Raw genomic sequence first — 20908 nt, forward strand, 5'->3', positions numbered from 1 at the left:
TGCGCTCAGGCCCATAAATCTCAGATGGCTACAACGTTAATGGAAAGATAATTGTTTTATAGACTCACTGGATGGAAAGTAAAGTTATAATTTTAATACAGTGTGTCATCGCCACATCCAAATCTGTCTCTGGTGATGTAAGCTCAGACAGGGGAACCGGGAACACTGGTGCTTTCCGCCTTTGATAGTCTGCTCTGACTCAGGAGTAATGAGTTCACTGTCTGGGGCGCACAGACCAATGTTCTTTGCTGGAGGCCAGATGCCCTTATTTGTAGGCGGAGGACTTTTTAAAAAAAAGATATAACGTTTTATTCTGGCCCATTGCAGCTCTGGTTGGCCGGCATCTTTCATGTTTTTCTGTTGTCACAAAGATTATCTGGTGAAAATATTGAATAACATTGGAAGGGTTACAGGGGATTCAAGCAGTCAGTGCGCCATGGGGGGGAAATAAGACGGATTTACAAATCTTTTTTTATTATCTTCCAATTCTTTTAGTTTTGTTGCTTTTCAATAACAAAGCAGAGTGACTGGGACTGTGGGGAATCAGCAATTCTTCCAATAACACAGCAGGCTGACTGGGAGTGTGGATATCGAGCCATTCTTCCAACACAGCAGAGCAACTGGGACTGTGGGGAATGAGCAATTCTTCCAGCACAGCAGAGCAACTGGGACTGTGGGGAATGAGCAATTCTTCCAGCACAGCAGAGCAACTGGGACTGTGGGGAATGAGCAATTCTTCCAACACAGAACAACTGGGACTGTGGGGAATCAGCAATTCTTCCAACACAGCAGAGCAACTGGGAGTGTGGGGAATGAGCAATTCTTCCAGCACAGCAGAGTGACTGGGAGTGTGAGGAATGAGCAATTCTTCCAGCACAGCAGAGTGACTGGGAGTGTGCTGAATCAGCAATTCTTCCAACACAGAACAACTGGGACTGTGGGGAATCAGCAATTCTTCCAGCACAGCAGAGTGACTGGGAGTGTGGGGAATCAGCAATTCTTCCAGCACAGCAGAGTGACTGGGAGTGTGCTGAATCAGCAATTCTTCCAACACAGAACAACTGGGAGTGTGGGGAATCAGCAATTCTTCCAACACAGCAGAACAACTGGGAGTGTGGGGAATCAGCCATTCTTCCAACACAGAACAACTGGGACTGAGGGAAATCAGCCATTCTTCCAACACAGCAGAGCAACTGGGACTGAGGGGAATCAGCCATTCTTCCAACACAGAACAACTGGGACTGAGGGGAGACAACCATTATTCCAACAGAGCAGAGTATCTGGGACTGTGAGGAATCAGCCATTCTTCGAACATATCAGAGCAACTGGGAGTGTGGGGAATCAGCCATTCTCCCAACACAGCAGAGCAACTGGGACTGTGGGGAATGAGCAATTCTTCCAATAACACAATAGAACAACTGGGACTGTGGGGAATGAGCCATTCTTCCAACACAGCAGAACTGGGACTGTGGGGAATGAACCATTCTTCCAACACAGCAGAGCAACTGGGACTGTGGGGAATGCGCCATTCTTCCAACACAGCAGAACTGGGACTGTGGGGAATGAGCCATTCTTCCAACACAGCAGAACTGGGACTGTGGGGAATGAGCCATTCTTCCAACACAGCAGAGCAACTGGGACTGTGGGGAATGAGCCATTCTTCCAACACAGCAGAGCAACTGGGACTGTGGGGAATGAGCCATTCTTCCAACACAGAACAACTGGGACTGCGGGGAATGAGCCATTCTTCCAACACAGCAGAGCAACTGGGACTGTGGGGAATGAGCCATTCTTCCAACACAGAACAACTGGGACTGCGGGGAACGAGCCATTCTTCCAACACAGTAGAGTGAATGGGACTGTGGGGAATCAGCAATTCTTCCAACACAGCAGAGCAACTGGGACTGCGGGGAATGAGCCATTCTTCCATGGCGATGAAAATTGGGGATGCGCAAGAGGCCAGAATTGGAGGAGCGCAGAGATCTCGGAGGGTTGGAGGGCTGACTCTCATCCTCTTTGTCTGTCTGTTGCACTCAGGTGCCAGAAGGGAGAGGCCAGTGTGCATAAAACTGCACCACCCAGTTGCCCCCACTCTACCCTCAGCAGCTTTTACAAAACCGCCAAAAAAAAGCATTGGAGCCGGCCACTGTGGCGGTTAGTGACAGTCTCTCTTATCAGTACTACCACCTGCAAGTGTGAAAAATGGCTCTCCCTTTATATTTTTGTTCAACTTATCCTAAGGTTTACATATAACATAAGGAATAGGAGCAGGAGTCGGCCATTCGGCCCCCGAGCCTGCTTCACCATTTAATAAAATCATGGCCGATCTGATCTTGGTCTCAACTCCACTTTCGCGCCCGATCCCCATAACCTTTGACTCCCCTGTAGCTCAAATATCTGTCAATCTCCGCCTTGAATATATTCAATGACTCCTCCTCCATAGCTCTCTGGGGTAGAGAATTCCAAAGGTTCACGACCCCCAGAGAAGAAATTCCTCCTCATCTCCATTTTAAATGGGCGACCCCTTATTCTATATTACTATTAAAAAGAAAAGACTTGCATTTCTATAGCGCCTTTCACGACCACTGGACGTCTCAAAGCGCTTTACAACCAGTGAAGTACATTTGAAGTGGAGTCACTGTTGTAATGTGGGAAACGCGGCAGCCAATTTGCGCACAGCAAGCTCCCACAAACAGCAATGTGATAATGACCAGATAATCTGTTTTTGTTATGTTGATTGGCCCAGGACACTGGGGATAACTCCCCTGCTCTTATGCGAAATAGTGCTGCGGGATCTTTTACGTCCACCTGAGAGAGCAGACAGGGCCTCGGTTTAACGTCTCATCCGAAAGACGGCACCTCCGACAGTGCGGCGCTCCCTCAGCACTGCACTGGAGTGTCAGCCTAGCTTTATGTGCTCAAGTCTCTGGAGTGGGACTTGAACCCACAGCCTTCTGACTCAGAGGCGAGTGTGCTACCCACTGAGCCACAGTTCTAGATTCCCCCACGAGGGGAAACATCCTCTCTGCATCTACCCTGTCGAGCCCCCTCAGTATCTTATATGTTTCAATAAGATCACCTCTCATTCTTCCAAACTCCAATGAGTATAGGCCCAACCTGCTCAAAGAGGGAATGGTAGCGTGGTGGTAATGTTACTGGACTAGTAATCCAGAGACGCGAGTTCAAATCCCACCACAGCAGCTGGGGAATTTAAATTCAGTTAATTAAATAAAATTTAAAAAGCTAGTATCAGTAATGGTGACCATGAAACTATTGGATTGTTGTAAAAACCCATCTGGTTCACTAATGTCCTTTAGGGAGGGAATCTGCCGTCCTTACCCGGTCTGGCCTATATGTGACTCCAGACCCACAGCAATGTGGTTGACTCTTAACTGCCCTCTGAAATGGCCTAGCAAGACACTCAGTTGTAAATAACCGCTATGAAACAAGATAATAAGAATGAAACCGGACAGACCACCTGGCATAGGCCACGGCACCAGCTACGGACATGGCGCTCCCAGCCCAGTCAACCCTGCAAAGTCCTCCTCACCAACAGCTGGGGACGTGTGCCAAAATTGGGAGAGCTGTCCCACAGACTAGTCAAGCAACAGCCTGACATAGTCATACTCACTGAATCATACCTTTCAGCCAATGTCCCGAACTGCTCCATCACCATCCCTGGGTATGTCCTGTCCCACCGGCAGGACAGACCCACCAGGGGTGGCGGCACAGTGGTATACAGTTGGGAGGGAGTGGCCCTGGGAGTCCTCAACATTGACTCCGTACCCCATGAAGTCTCATGGCTTCAGGTCAAGCATGGGCGAGGAAACCCCCCTGCTGATTACCACCTACTGCCCTCCCTCAGCTGATGAATCAGTACTCCTCCATGTTGAACACTACTTGGAAGAAGCACTGAGAGTAGCAAGGGCACACAATGTACTCTGGGTGGGGGACTTACATAGAAACATAGAAGATAGCAGCAGGAGTAGGCCATTCGGACCCTCGAGCCTGCTCCACCATTCAATGCGACTGTGACTACAAGAGCAGGTCAGAGGCTGGGTATTCTGTGGCGAGTGTCTCACCTCCTGACTCCCCAAAGCCTTTCCACCATCTACAAGGCACAAGTTAGGAGTGTGATGGAGTACTCTCCACTTGCCTGGATGAGTACAGCTCCAACAACAGTCAAGAAGCTCAACACTATCCAGGACAAAGCAGCCCGCTTGACTGGCACCCCATCCACCACCTTAAACATTCACTCCCTCCACCACCGGCGTACCATGGCTGCAGCGTGTACCATCTACAAGATGCACTGCAGCAAATCGCCAAGGCTTCTTCGGCAGCACCTCCCAAACCCGCGACCTCTTTCACCTAGAAGAACAAGGGCAGCAGGCGCATGGGAACACCACCACCTCCAAGTTCCCCTCCAAGTCACACACCATCCTGACTTAGAAGTATATCGCAGCTTCTTCATCGTCGCTAGGTCAAAATCCTGGAACTCCCTCCCCAACAGCACTGTGGGAGCATCTTCACCACACGGACTGCAGCGGTTCAAGAAGGCAGCTCACCACCACCTTCTCAAGGGCAACGACGCCCTAATCCCATAAACGAATAAAAAAAAAACCTTTCCTCATAAGTCAACCCCTTCATCTCCGGAATCAACCTAATGAACCTTCTCTGAACTGCCTCCAATGCAAGTATATCTCTCCTTAAATAAGGAGACCAAAACTGTACGCAGTACTCCAGGTGTGGTCTCACCAGCGCCCTGTATATTCGGATCGAGTGGCGGCTTTGTTGAAAAGCCTTTTTTCCTTCCAGATTCTGTCCTTGCCAACTTGTTACTGAGCTCTGATGTTAGCCTGCTGAGTATTACGTGGGGCAACGGCAGCAGCAACTTGTGAGTCTGTCATGAAAAGTTCTCCACTACAAGCCAATTCGCCAAACACTGAAAACATTTACCGTATGGGTTTTTAACAAGAATTTTATTTTTTTTTAAACAGAATCATAGAATCATACAGCACAGATGGAGGCCATTCGGCCCATCATGCCTGTGCCGGCTCTTTGAAACAGCTCTCCAATTAGTCCCACTCCCCCAACTCTTTCCCCATAGCCTTGCAAATCTTTCCTTTGAGTATTTATTCGATTCCCTTTTGAAAGTTACTATTGAATCTGCTTCCACCGCTCTTTCAGGCTGTACATCCTGATGCGCTATCAATTACTCATAAAAGACTGAGAGTTAAGAGAGTAACTAAAGGTTTTTATTAACAAAAGAATGAAGGTCTGCCTCGAGTGGTCGACCGGTCCAGAAATACAAAGGGCTGGGGAGCAGTCACCTTTATACTAGGGCTTGTGGGAGGAGTCAGCCGAGGCATGTCCAGGCATGTACACAGTGGAATACAAACAGTGGTTTACCACACATTCCAGATCATAACAACTCGCTGCGTAAAAAAATTCTCCTCATCTCCCCCTCTGCTTCTTTTACCAATTATCTTAAATCTGTGACCTCTGGTTATCGACCCTCCTGGCAGTGGAAACTGTTCCTCCTCAGGAGAGACTGGAGAAGCTGGGGTTGTTCTCCTTAGAGCAGAGAAGGTTAAGGGGAGATTTAATAGAGGCGTTCAAAATCATGAAGGGTTTTAAGAAGAGTAAATAAGGAGAAACTGTTTCCACTGGTAGGAGGGTCAGTGACCAGAGGTCACAGATTTAAGGTGACTGGTAAAAGAACCAGAGGGGGAGATGAGGAGAATTTTTTTACGCAGCGAGTTGTTATGATCTGAAACACGCTGCCTGAAAGGGCGGTGGAAGCAGATTCAATAGTAACTTACAAAAGGGAATTGGACATATACTTGAAAAGGAAATATTTTGCAAGTCTATGGGGAAAGAGCAGGGGAGGAGTGGGACTAACCGGACAGCTCTATCAAACAGCCGGCACAGGCTCGATGGGCCAAATGGCCTCCTTCTGTGCAATGAGATTCTATGATCAACAGAGTGAGAGTTTAGAAGATTGAAAGTTTGGTGAAAATGGTAGGGTTTTGACAAAAAAAATTGCATGTCCTGTCGCCAGATTTAGTTTTGGTAAAATTCCTGATAACTTTGGAAGTTAGAGATGGATCGTCCTTTCTATCCCAAACTGAGATTAAAATTTCTGAGAATACTTCAGAAATGTTAGGTGGTTTTGCTTAGCAGGTTTAATTATTCAAAAGCAACAGAATCATCTGCTAATGTAAGGAAGAGACACAGAACGCATGTTGCTGAGATCATGGAAAAGACCTTCAACTCGCAAAGAGATAAAAGTGGGAAATGTCAGCGGGTTCTCCAGAGAGCCACGTCACCGTGACAACCCATGACAATGGTGGTCAAGAGCTGCCGGTTGTCCGAATTTTTGGCCGAATCTAGCCACAAGTCCAGCTGTTACCTCAGAGAATTCCACCCCATCATTACTCCCTCCCCACACCTGGTGCCTTGCAACCTGGCCACAGTCAGTTTTGCTCTGGGAGCAGGCTGTCCGTGGTCTACTATACAAATGCTATGCCTCTACCTGCCGCAGCGGCTCAGTGGGTAGCACCCTCGCCTCCGAGTCAGAAGGTTGTAGATTCAATCCCCACTCCAGAGACTTGAACACAAAAATCTAGGCTGACGCTTCAGTGCAGCGCTGAGGGAGTGCTGCACTGTCAGAGGTGCCGTCTTTCAGATGAGATGTTAAGCCGAGGCCCCGTCTGCCCTCTCAGGTGGACGTAAAAGATCCCGCGGCACTCTTGGAAAAAGAGCACGGGAGTTCGCCCCAGTGTCCCGGACAACATTTAGTCCCTCAACCAACAACTAATAGTCTGGTCATTTATTTCATCGCTGTTTGCGGGAGGCCACTGCGTTTCCTACATTACAACAGTGACCACACTTCAAACAGGTAGTTCATTGGTTGGAAAGCGCTTCGGGACGTCCCGAGGTCATGAAAGGCGCTACAGAAATGCAAATACTTTCTTTATTTTGTTTCTGACTGCATCCTGGCTCCTGAATGTTTCTGGGTCCCTGTGAGACCCCATGCGACAGACTGCAGACTTCCATCGATCCAAACAGGACTGGCAGTGAGAAAAAAAAAGCGAGGGCTGCATAAAGAGACATCACTATTCCCGGCCAGAATGGAGATGATTGGGTAATTCCCCCATCAATCACACCTGGAGACCGCACTGCTGTAAGTGGCTGGGACTGATTTTACGCACGTTAATTTGTATTATGTAACCATCCTCCACTCACTGCATTTTGCTGGAGAAATAAGCCTGCTTTTATCGGGAGACGGTGCTGTAGTTTCGGTCATGGGTTCTGTTTGCTGTAGTTTATCGAGACTCTGTTTAAATAGACTCTGTAGACTGTTTGCTGTTTAAACAGACTCTGTTTTATGTGTAAATAGACTTTGCTTGCTGTGTGAAATAGACTGTGTGCTGCGAGTCCTGCCGCAAGTCCCTCCCCGGCCTCCAACTCATTGGCCGACACCGTGCAACACACTGGCCGACACATTGGCGCGTGATTGAGCCAGCATTCCCCCCCAGTGCCGTCACCCACAAGGCTAAATGGCGGTTCAGGTCAGACGTCACTTACCTAAAGAATGAATGCAGCCATGGTTGCTTCTGCGCTGTGACGATGGCATATGGTAGCGAGCCCCCAGCTGTTAAAGGAAAGAGAATCTGTCAGGAGTGACACTCTTCCACAGGGTAAAAGGGTTAGGGAATAGTAAAAAATACAAATTGCATATAAATGTATATAAGCTATTTTGCAAGCACCGGTACCATTTTTACGTACAAAAGTATACTACCCTCCTAATATATTACAGTCTAGATCTACAACTGTTGTGTCTGGGTATAATAAGATACAGACTGCAGCAGAAACGGTACAACAGGTGTTTACTCAATGTGGCTCACAGTGGAACTGACTATACAGATTATTACTCAGTGCTATATACAGGTGTGGTCACTGCCGGTACTACAGTATACATGAGCTGTAAAAAGTAGTTCCCCCCCTTAAAGGTATATACATTACAACAACAACTTGCATTTATATCGCACCTTTGAAGTTTTCAAGATATTATGGGGAACTGATAGTTTCTCTCTTTCTACCTTACCTGAGGAAGGATGTTCTTGCCATGGAGGGAGTGCAGCGAAGATTCACCAGACTGACACCTGGGATGGCAGGAATGACGTATGAGGAGAGATTGGGTCGATGGGGCTTGTACTCGCTGGAGTTTATAAGAATGAGAGGGGATCTCATTGCAACTTATAAAATTCTAGCAGGACTAGACAGACTAGATGCAGGAAGGATGTTCCCGATGGCGGGGGAGTCCAGAACCAGGGGTCACAGTCTAAGGATAAGGGGTAAGCCATTTAGGACAGAGATGAGGAGGAATTTCTTCACCCAGAGAGTGGTGAACCTGTGGAATTCTCTACCATACAAGGCAGTTGAGACCAATTCATTAAATATATTCAAGAAGGAGTTGGATATATTTCTTCAGGCTAAAGGGATCAAGGGATATGGGGAGAAGGCAGGGACAGGGTACTGAATTTGGATGATCAGCCATGATCTCATTGAATGGCGGAACAGGCTCGAGGGGCCGAATGGCCTACTCCTGCTCCTATCTTCTATGTTTCTATGTTATCCTTTTTCCACTGGTTGGTGAGTCTAGGACTAGGGGGCATAGTCTAAAAATTAAGAGCCAGGCCTTTCAGGAGTGAAGTTAGGCTGCAAAGGGTGGTAGAAGTTCGGAACTATCTCCCACAATTGGCAATTGATGCTGGGTCAATTGTTAATTTTAAATCGGAGATTGGTAGCTTTTTGTTAGCCAAAGGTATTGAGGGATATGGGGCAAAGGCAGGCGGGTAGATGGAGTTGAGTCGCAGATCAGCCGCGATCTCATTGAATGGCGGAACAGGCTCGAGGGGCTGAGTGGCCTCCTCCTGTTCCAATGGTAACATAGTAAAACGTCCCAAGGCGCTTCACGGGAACGATTTTCAAACATAATTTGACACCAAACCACATATTAGGACAGGTGACCAAAAGCTTGGTCCATGAGTTAGGCTTTAAGGAGCATCTTAAAAGGAGGAAAGAGAGGTAGAGAGAGGCGGAGAGGTTTAGGGAGGGAATTCCAGAGCCCCTTTAGGGCCTCGACTGCTGGCCAGTTAATATTCAACATTTAGTGCCGCGCTGCAAATGTACAATGATAATATCACAGATCATCAACAGATGAGAGTTCTTTGTAAATATTGGATATAACTTGTTCATATAAATTATGGATTTTTTTGTTCACTTGGCAGAAGCTTGCATTATGTAGTATGAAAATCTTGTGATTATAATCAGGGGATAAACAGTAGATGTGTAATTATGTGTAGCTTTTGGCAACCAATCACAACAAATCTGTCTTCAGATTTCATTTTGATAACATTTCTGATAACTTTGGCAGTTCAATTAGGTTTGGGCCCAGGAACTGCGTGATCAGGGGACAGGTGATGGAGGCAGGGTAAATAGAGGGGTGTGAACACGAGGATGAGAATATTAAATGGAGGCGTTCAGGGGACCAGGAGCTGATGTAGGTCAACGAGCACACGGGCGATGAGTGAACGGGACTCGGTGCGGGTTTTGGATGAGCTCAAGGCAAAGGCGTGGGTGAGGGTTTCAGCAGCAGAAGAGCTGAGGCAGGAGTGGAGACGGGCGGCGTTACGGAGGTGTGGGAAGGAGGCGGTCTTGGCGGTGGAGCGGATATGGGGTTGGAAATTCAGCTCGGAGGCAAATACAACAGCGAGGCTGTGGAAAGCCTGGCGCAGCCTCAGACAGACAGTGGCCACATGAACACGCACGCACACGCTGACACGCACACACACCAATGTTCCCTTGAACACGCGCAGACAGCTTTTCAATGTAAACACCGCACACGCGCAGTATTTTTAAAGGGACCGCGGAGGGCCAAAAATAATTACAGGGAACATGGACGCAAAAGTGCTCACACGCATGCACACTCACTCACACGCACAATCACATGCACACTCGCTCACACGCACGATCGCATGCACACTCGCTCACACGCACGATCGCATGCACACTCGCTCACATGCACGATCACATGCACACTCGCTCACACGCACGATCGCATGCACACTCGCTCACACGCACGATCGCATGCACACTCGCTCTCACGCACGATCACATGCACACTTGCTCATAGGCACGATCACATGCACACTCACTCACACGCATGATCGCATGCACACTCACTCACACGCATGATCGCATGCACACTCGCTCACACGCACGATCACACGCACACTCGCTCACAGGCACGGTCACATGCACACTCGCTCACACGCACACTCGCTCACACTCACACGCAACGGGTAATACAAGAACTTACCCGGATATCCTTCCAAACTTGTTCGGACATTGTCAACAGTCGGATAAACCTATTCAAAGAAGTAATGAATGATACAAAATGAGATTGCACAGTTTCATTTTAGGTGTTTTAATTACAGTTTAAACACGACTGTTACCAGGCGATCCAACACCCAGTGGTGAAATGGGAGACGACGGTTAGGGAAATGTTCCACCTACACTCATCATTCGCTCTCGGCAGGAGCAATCCAAGGGGGCAGTTACCTCCCAGCCCTGCTGCGGATATCTGTCCCAGCTACATTAACACAGCTGAATGGTACATTAATTGGCATTGCCACCTTTGGACTCACCACGTCCCAGTGAAAGATTGATGTAATCATCATTAAATCAGATTTTTTTAATATACGTAAAAGAGAAACATTCCTTAATTCCTTACTTAACGTTAATGAAAACAGAGTTAATCCTCCATGAATGTAGCACCCACCAAACGGAGAGGCACCTGCTGCCTGCCCCGGGACCTCTGGCCTTGGCCTAGTGCGGTGAGGCTCTCCTTAAACTCCGAGCGTGGCCATTTTGTTTCCTCAGCTCCCAAGGAGCCGATGCTGGACAACTGACCAATTGACCAGGAGCCAGTGTCGGTCAGCGAGCAGAGCGGGGTGATGGGTGAACGGGACTTGGTGCGAGTTAGGACACGGGCAGCAGGGTTTTGGATGAGCTGAAGTTTATGGAGGGTGGAAGATGGGAGGTCGGCCGGGAGAGCGTTGGAATGGTCAAGTCTGGAGGTGACCAAAGCATGGATGAGGGTTTCATAAGAACATAAGAAATAGGAGCAGGAGTCGGCCATACGGCCCCTCGAGCCATTCAATAAGATCATGGCTGATCTTCCACCTCAACTCCACTTGCCTGCACTCCCCAGATCCCTTGAGTCCCTCAGTATCCAAAAATCTATCGATCTCTGTCTTGAATAGACTCAACGACTGAGCCTCCACAGCCCTCTGGGGTAGAGAATTCCAAAGATTCACCACCCTCTGAGTGAAGAAATTTCTCCTCCTCTCAGTCCTAAATGGCCTCCCCTTATTCTGAGACTGTGACCCCTGGTTCTAGACTCCCCAGCCAGGGGAAACATCCTCCCTGCATCTACCCCGTCAGGCCCTGTAAGAATTTTGTATGTTTCGATGAGTTCGCATCTCATTCTTCTAAACTCCAGCAGAAGATGAGCTGAGGTAGGGGTGGAGAGTGGCGATAGTACAGAGGTGGAAGTAGTCGGGAGAGGATATGGCGTCGGAAGTTCAGTTCAGGGGCAAATAGAATGGCGAGGTTGGTCTGGTTCAGCATGAGACTGTAGCCAGCGTAACACAGTGCGATGCGGTTGCTTTTACAAAGCAAAATTCACATTACTGTACCTGCCTACAAGGGATATGTGCACAAATCTTTGAAGGGGGCAGGACAAGTTGAAAGGGTTGTTAAAAAAGCATATGGGATCCTTGGCTATAGTAACAGAGAAATAGAGGACAAAAACAAGGAAGTTATGCTAAACCTTTATAAAACACTGGTTAGGCCTCAGCTGGAGTATTGTGTTCAATTCTGGGCACCGCACATTAGGAAAAATGACAAGGTCTTGGAGAAGGTGCAGAGGAGGTTTACTGGAATGGTACCAGGGATGAGGGACTTCAGTTACGTGGAGAGACTGGAGAAGTTGGGGTTGTTCTCCTTAGAGCAGAGAAGGATGAGAGGAGATTTGATAGAGATGTTCAAAACCATGAATGGTTTTGATAGAGTAAATAAGGAGAAACTGTTACCAGTGGCAGAAGGGTCGGTAACCAGAGGGCACAGATTTAAGGTGATTGGCAAAAGCACCAGAGGCGATGTGAGGAAAAGTTTTTTTTTTTTACGCAGCAAGTTGTTGTGATCTGGAGCGCGCTGCCTGACAGGGCGGTGGAAGCAGATTCAATAGCAACTTTCAAAAGGGAATTGGATAAACACTTGAAGGGAAAAAGATTTACAGGGCTACGGGGAAAGAGCAGGGGGGAGCGGGACGAATCGGATAGCTCTACCAAAGAGCCGGCACAGGCACGATGGGCCGAATGGACTCCTTCTGTGCTGTATCTCTGTGATTCTATGTGTATACCCGCTGACGTAAGAAAACTACTAGGCACTTGGTCAGAGTATTAAACAAGGCTTTAATCAACTGTTTCACAACATGGAGGTCTAGTTGTCCTTCACTAGTTCCTGTTTACAAAATGTCCTGAGCAAGCTGGGCCCATGCCCGAGTATTTATACTCTCCCTGGACAGCGCCACCAGCAGGCCGCCCAGTATTATTTCATAAGTCATTTCTACATGAATGGCAAGATTCATGTCACCTACCAAACAGAGAGGCACCTGCTGTCTGCTCAGGAACCTCTGGCCTTGGCCTAGTGTGGTGAGGCTCTCCTTAAACTCCGAGCACAGCCATTTTGTTTCGTCAGCTCCCAAGGAGCCGATGCTGGAAAACTGACCAATGAGAGGCCACGATTCCTGGTTTGCCACAGATGATGCGCATTCACTCAAGATCTGTTGGAAGAATCAGCACGCTGAGTATTAGCAACTAAACCATTGGAAAAGTATCTTCAATATCTACGAGCAACTCCTTCATTAGAGGCGGCCAAATGGAAAGGTTAAATTTGCAAACCGCTTCCCCAAGAAAATTATGGGAATAGTTCTCGCGATTGGTTTATTCAGTAAATGAACTGATCTGGTGTGGAACTGAAACATGCAAATCAGGACCGTCCACCTTCCAATCCGTACGAGTCAACCAGGGTGGCAGAAAGGATCATACAATTCAGGCCAGCATCTCTGGGCAAGGGATTGGGGGGACTGGGGAGGAGATAAACTGTTGCCATGGTTGCTGTTCCTGATCACGCGCCACTGTCACTTGCTGGAAAGTGTGTAGAGGTGGGAGGTTGTGGGGGGGATTGGGGGGGGGGGGGAACATATTGAAGATTGGCTGTGACTCCGGCCCAAGGTTGAAGAGTTTACCGACATTCATCGGCACATCTCACGCGTGAAAAATGGTCACTTGCATGAGATAGCGGAGGAGAGCCAGATCCCACGGAACCAGCACCCATGGACCCGTACCCCGGCACTAACCGGATCCCATGGAACCGAACTCCGGCATTAACCGGATCCCATGGAACCGAACTCCGGAATTAACCGGATCCCATGGAACCGAACTCCGGAATTAACCGGATCCCATGGAACCGAACTCCGGCACTAACCAGATCCCATGGAACCGAACTCCGGCACTAACCGGATCCCATGGAACCGTACCCCGGCACTAACCGGATCCCATGGAACCGAACTCCGGCACTAACCGGATCCCATGGAACCGTACCCCAGCACTAACCGGATCCCATGGAACCGAACTCCGGCACTAACCGGATCCCATGGAACCGAACTCCGGCACTAACCGGATCCCATGGAACCGAACTCCGGCACTAACCGGATCCCATGGAACTGAACTCCGGCATTAACCAGATCCCATGGAACCGAACTCCGGCACTAACCGGATCCCATGGAACCGTACCCCGGCACTAACCGGATCCCATGGAACCGTACCCCGGCACTAACCGGATCCCATGGAACCAGAACCTAATGAACTGTACCCCAGCAGGAATCTGGACCAATGGAATCCATGGAACCGAGCCCCAGTGCGAACCATGGCAAGAAACCTTTCACAAAGCAAAGATTGAACGGAGAAAAGATAAATGGGGTGAAAGTCTTTTCACAGTGTTGGGGAGAGGTTTTAGGTTGAAGTTTATTGCTAGGGCAATGTAGGAATAACTCGATCTTCTTCTATATGGTAGCAAAATGTGTCTGCTTGGCTCAGTTGGTTGCACTTCCTCCCGAGTCAGAAATCTCACTCTAGGAACTGCGTACACAATCTAAGCAGTGCAGTACTGAGGGAGTGCTGCACAGTCGAAGGTGCTGCCTTCCATTAAACCGAGGCCCCGACTGCTTGTTCCGGTGGTTCTGGCCAGTATTAAAGATCCCGTGGCATCATTTGGAAGAAGAGCGACATTCCTCCCTCGACCGACACCACACGGACCAGATCAGCTAACACATTGCCGTGTGCGGGATCTTGCTAACTTAAAGGCCACACCGTCTGTCTTTGCTGTCGATGTGTCAATCTGCACAGCTGCAAAGCCTTCGCTGCCTTTTCATCTCCTTCTCCAATTAGTAAAACAAATTAGGATAACTAATTAGGATAAATGCTGCTTAGTTTATCGATGTGAATGACCTTTCGTCGGAACGCATCTGACGAAAGGTCATCTATGTTTCTCTCTCCACAGGTGCTGCCTGACCTGCTGAGTGCTTCCGGCATTTTCCGTTTCAATTATAGTAAAATGCACATTGTAAAATTTATAAAAAGTAAATTATGACAGCGAAATAAAGATTGAGACATACACATGGGATTAAGGTAGAAGCTGAAGTATCATAAACAAACTTTAAAAAAAAATATTAAAAACAATGTCATTCTCATCAAACTAATGGGGAAAATGTGACATTCTACAGATATATAAAATCAGTTTTTCAGGGGCCAGAACGGTTGTTCAGCAGTCAATGTGCCGTGAAAAGTCCCAGCTACACCTCTTTCAACAAGGCTTAACTTTTTTTTTTTGAATGGCGGAAATTCCAGCGTAATTGGGGAAGTTTTCATCAGAAACTACGTTTGAGTGAGATTTGAATTGCTTGCCGACACCAGGGCACAACCTGTGGAGAAGCGTAGTATCACTAACAGCGGCTTCTGAATGCCCGCGTTTACCTGCGCAGGCGCTGACCCCAGGGAAGTAATGACGACAACAACGTGTATTTATATAGCGCCTTTAACGTAGTAAAACGTCCCAAGGCGCTGCACAGGAGGAGTATTATAAGACAAAAAAATATTGACACAGTTCCACATAAGGAGAAATTAGGGCAGGTGACCAAAAGCTTGGTAAAAGAGGTAGGTTTTAAGGAGCGTCTTAAAGGAGGAGAGAGAGAGAGAGATAGCGAGGGGGAGTGGTTTAGGGAGGGAATTCCAGAGCTTAGGGACTGGGCAACAGAAGACACAGCCAGCAATGGTTGAGCGATTATAATCAGGGATCCTCAAGAGGAGCGCAGATATCTCCAGGTGTTGTGGGGCTGAAGGAGATTACAGAGATAGGGAGGGGCGAGGTCATGGAGGGATGTGAAAACAAGGATGAGAATTTTGAAATCGAGGTGCTGCTTAACAGCAAACGGTGACAGTTTTGCTGCACAATCAGGACCAATACTTACCCCTCAATCAACATCACCAAAACAGATTATCTGGTCATTATCACATTGCTGTTTGTGGGAGCTTGCCGTGCGCAAATTAGCAGCTGCGTTTCCTACATTACAACAGCGACTCCACTTCAAAAAGTACTTCATTGGCTGTAACACACATTGGGACATCATGGGGGGCATTTTAATCCCCAAAAAACGGATGGGTTGGGGTCGGACGATAGGTTAAAGTGTTAAAAATCTGAATCCCGACCCCCAACCCGCCCGCTTGCGGCTTTAACGGAGGCGGGACAGGGGACGGGCAGCCAACCCGCTGCCAGGAAGCAGGTCTACCATTTAAATATTACAATGAGGCTGGCGGGTCTCAGATTTTACAAATTTAACTCTGGCTGGTCAGGTTTCCCAGGCCTCGGAGAACCCGCCAGCTAAAGGAAGGCGAGGACATAGAAACATAGAAACATAGAAGATAGGAGCAGGTGTAGGCCATTCAGCCCCTTGAGCCAGTTCTGCCTTTCAGTGAGATCATGGCTAATCATCCAAATTCAGTACCCTGTCCCTGCCTTCTCCCCATATCCCTTGATCCCTTTAGCCTTAAGAAATATATCCAACTCCTTCTTGAATATATTTAATGAATTGGCCTCCACTGCCTTCTGTGGTAGAGAATTCCACAGGTTCACCACTCTCTGGGTGAATAAATTCCTCCTCATCTCAGTCCTAAATGGCTTACCCCTTATCCTTAGACTGTGACCCCTGGTTCTGGACTCCCCCGCTGTGCTGCCTCTCCCTCTAACTTAACCTCAACTGTATGTATTTAACTTACTTATATATGTATAACCTACCTGTTGGGGCCGTTGCCCCTTTAACTTACCTTTTAGGGCCATTGCCCCTTTAAGACGCGCCTTAGCGTGCTGACGTCACGTCACGTACAACGTAGCGTGCTGACGTCACGGCACGTACGACGTGACGTGCGTGAGGCGGCTGCCGGCCCGACTCGGCCTTCCAGAAAGGCTGCCGGCACAGCCCGGCCTAGCGTCTTCGGCCGCATCTACCAGCCGCCGGGAGCGACGCGATCTTCCGCTCCCGCGGCAAGCATCGGCTCAGCCTGGCCTCCAGCTCCCGCTCCCGACTCCGGCCTCCACGGCCAGAAACGCGACCACGCGCATCACGTGACGCCCCAAGCGCGGACAACGCTACCGAGCGTGATGAGGTCATCACGCTCCCCACAGGACTGCTACGTAGTCCTCGTGGAGTCCTCGCTGGGACACAGACCTACACCACGGAGCTCCTACAGCAGCACAGGCTCCGGGCAGTTGTATTGTCCCCATGCTTGAGTCTTGGAAATTGTTTTTTTACAATTAGAATCGTTCAGTAAAGCGTTACAAGAAAAGTCAAGCCTTGTGATTTTATTGGAAGATATCGAGTTGTTCGCTATCTGTCTAGCTCTGCATAGAAACGCGTTGCGAGGGCAGAACAGTAAAAAGACAACAGCACAGCGGGCTCAAGCGCAGGAAGATACCACTCAGCTACCATGAGTCTACGCTCAGGAAAACAATATACCCTAGAGGACGTCGACCAGTCAAGCGAGAAGCATGAGCCTCTCCTAGCAAACGATGCCAAGTCACAGCCCTCTAAAGTATCCCCTAGGTCATCTCGGCGGTCCAGCAGACCGTCGTCATCGACAGCTTCTGCAGCCGCCAAAGCACGTGCCAAGGCAAAAGCTGCCCAGGCTCAATTGTCCTTCGCTGAAAAAGAAGCTGACCTTATGAAGCAGAGAGCCGACCTCGAAGCTAGTATGATGAAGCAGAAAGCTGACCTTATGAAGCAGAGAGCCGACCTCGACGCTAGTGTGATGAAGCAGAGAGCTGACCTCGACGCTAGTGTGATGAAGCAGACAGCACAGTCCTCTAAAGTATCCACTAGATCATCTCGGCAGTCCAGCAGACCGTCGCCATCGACAGCTTCTGCAGCCGCCAAAGCACGTGCCAAGGCAAAAGCTGCCCAGGCTCAATTGGCCCTTGCTGAAAAAGAAGCTAGGGTTATGAAGCAGAGAGCTGACCTCGCTGCCAGTCTCCACATTCTCCAAAGCCAGAGAGCTGCCGCTGCCGCTAAAGCTAAAGCCGCAGCTTATGAAGAAGGTGAGGAGAACGAAGGCGGGGAGCCCAGCCAGGAAACATATGTTCTGGGACAGCCCCTCAGTCCAGTGCAACGTACAAGTGAGTGTGTCCAACAACACTCCAAATTGTTCTCCAAGGAAACATCCAACTATCTCAACGCAGAACCAGCTACTCAACACAGTAGCAAACAGCCTGTTTTTGGAGACACTGAGCTTAAAGGAGAAGAAACAAGCAAGACTTACCTACAGAGACCTCCACAGCACTCGGCCAATCCAGCCAAGCAGTCCTCACCCGAGCCACAGGGTACACAGGACCTCGCTGGGTGCCTTATCCGCCGAGAGTTGTTGAGTTCGGGCCTTCTGGAGTTAGATGGCCGTCCTGAAAGTTGTTGGCCATGGAAAGAGTCCAACCCGAGACTACACAAGGTAGCATCGAACAGTGGACTGGTGATGGAAGCCTTCCCTGCAGAGGACCGTGCCAAGGATCTGAAGGATTTGCACCTTGGAGTGGATCCTCCCCCCCTTCAACGGAGCCTGGGGCTCTCCTGGAACCTGGAAACAGACAGCGTCACATTCCTGGTGTCCCGTGAAGAAAGGCCATTCACACGGAGAGACATCCTGTCCACAGTCAACAGTTTGTACGACCCTTTGGGGTTCGTAGCTCCCATAACAATGCAAGGAAAAGCATTAGTACGGGAACTCTCATCGGATCAGAGTGAGTGGGATGCTCCACTCCTCCCAGAAAAAGAAGCAAAATGGAACCTACAGTTGATCAGAGACAAGATTGACATCGATGTGGGCGCCGTCAAGTTCTTCACGGACAGCAAGATTGTACTTGGTTACATCCACAACTCCACAAGAAGGTTTTACGTGTATGTTTCCAACCGGGTGACTCGTATCAGACGATCCACTCACCCTGACCAGTGGTGCTATGTCTCCACAGACCTGAACCCTGCAGACCATGCTACCAGGTCTATACCAGCAGCACACCTACAGCAAAGCAGTTGGTTCTCGGGCCCCTCTTTCCTGTCTAATGTCAACACAGAGGAGACTCCTGAGTCCAATCCCTTCACCCTTGTGGAGCCTGAAGCTGATACTGAGATTCGGCCTGAAGTTACGACCCTGGTCACCAAAGCCTCAGAATCTCAGTTGGGCTCACAAAGCTTCGAGCGATTCTCAAGCTGGAGAACACTCTGCCGAACCACAGCCCGACTCATTCATGTAGCAGCATCCTTCAAGGGGAATTCGGACAACATAGAACGCAAAGGATGGAAATGTTCTAAAGAAGTATCCAGCACAAGTGAGCCTTCACAAGCCAAAGGTGTGATCATTCGCTCTGTCCAGCATGATGTCTTCAAGGAGGAATTCAAATGTCTTGAAGAGGGACAGACATTCCCCAAGCAAAGAGGAGAGTATTTGTCCACCCTACAGAGCCGTAGGAAATGGACAGAAGACAAGCCAAACGTCAAAGTGAGAGACGTTGTCTTGCTGAAAGACAGCCAAGCACGCAGAAATGAATGGCCAGTGGGCCTGGTTGTCAAAACTCTGCCAACCAGGGACAAGAGGGTCCGCAAGGTGGAGGTGAAGATTGTCAAGGAGGGGCCTATCAAAGTGTTTCTGAGGCCAGTCTCAGAGATCCTCCTTTCTGAAGTAACCTAGAGAACGGACTCTGAGTATGTTGCAGCCAAAGGACGTTTTCTTCAGGTTTATTTTGTATCTGTAGTGGTACAATGGAATTGTACCAAGCGGGGAGTGTGCTGCCTCTCCCTCTAACTTAACCTCAACTGTATGTATTTAACTTACTTATATATGTATAACCTACCTGTTGGGGCCGTTGCCCCTTTAACTTACCTTTTAGGGCCATTGCCCCTTTAAGACGCGCCTTAGCGTGCTGACGTCACGTCACGTACAACGTAGCGTGCTGACGTCACGGCACGTACGACGTGACGTGCGTGAGGCGGCTGCCGGCCCGACTCGGCCTTCCAGAAAGGCTGCCGGCACAGCCCGGCCTAGCGTCTTCGGCCGCATCTACCAGCCGCCGGGAGCGACGCGATCTTCCGCTCCCGCGGCAAGCATCGGCTCAGCCTGGCCTCCAGCTCCCGCTCCCGACTTCGGCCTCCACGGCCAGAAACGCGACCACGCGCATCACGTGACGCCCCAAGCGCGGACAACGCTACCGAGCGTGATGAGGTCATCACGCTCCCCACAGGACTGCTACGTAGTCCTCGTGGAGTCCTCGCTGGGACACAGACCTACACCACGGTGCTCCTACAGCAGCACAGGCTCCGGGCAGTTGTATTGTCCCCATGCTTGAGTCTTGGAAATTGTTTGTAAGTATTTTAGAATGCTATGGATGATTAATGTGCACTGTATGTTGTAGAAAATGTTTAGTTGTAACTTTTCTCTGCCTAGCTGATTAACTAGTAGCTGTATTTTGATACACTATGTACAGGGCCAATTTAAAGAGAATGCCTCCCAGTTTACTAAATGTACTGTGTTCCTCAGGCGTAACTAAATCTGTGTATACATATCAGTTATGCGCTTGTATACTAATGTGTGCTTCCATTTCTGTGTTGTATTTCAGTTTTACAATTAGAATCGTTCAGTAAAGCGTTACAAGAAAAGTCAAGCCTTGTGATTTTATTGGAAGATATCGAGTTGTTCGCTATCTGTCTAGCTCTGCATAGAATCGCGTTGCGAGGGCAGAACACCCGCCATCGGGAACATCCTTCCTGCATCCAGTCTGTCCAGTCCTGTTAGAATTTTATAAGTTCCAATGAGATCCCCTCTCATTCTTCTAAACTCCAGCGAGTATAAGCCCAATCGACCCAATCTCTCCTCATACGTCATTCCTGCCATCCCAGGTATCAGTCTGGTGAATCTTCGCTGCACTCCCTCCATGGCAAGAACGTCCTTCCTCAAATAGGGCGACCAAAACTGCACACAATACTCAAGGTGTGATCTCACCAAGGCCCTGTACACATTATACTGCATCTGCCATGCTTCTGCCCAATCACCCAACCTGTCCAAATCATACTGGAGTTTCTCGGCATCCTCCTCACAGTATACACGCCCACCCAGCTTTGTGTCGTCTGCAAACTTGGAGATATTACATCTAGTTCCCTCGTCTAGATCATTAATATATATTG

At 48.9% G+C, this 20908-nt stretch overlaps 1 protein-coding gene across 1 annotated transcript in view; it reads right to left on the bottom strand.

Annotated features, from left to right (window-relative positions):
• The window catches only part of tdp1 (tyrosyl-DNA phosphodiesterase 1), a 192504-nt gene that overhangs the window by 104745 nt on the left and 66851 nt on the right, over positions 1 to 20908 (bottom strand). Inside the window, 3 exon segments of the mRNA XM_086002633.1 lie at positions 7591 to 7657; positions 10388 to 10436; positions 12731 to 12916. Coding sequence (XP_085858759.1) covers positions 7591 to 7657; positions 10388 to 10436; positions 12731 to 12916 — 302 coding nt within the window.

This window comes from Somniosus microcephalus, chromosome 12 (genome assembly GCF_052327205.1).
Source record: "Somniosus microcephalus isolate GS21.2 chromosome 12, FLI_Smic_1.0, whole genome shotgun sequence".
Taxonomy (NCBI): Eukaryota; Metazoa; Chordata; class Chondrichthyes; order Squaliformes; family Somniosidae; genus Somniosus; species Somniosus microcephalus.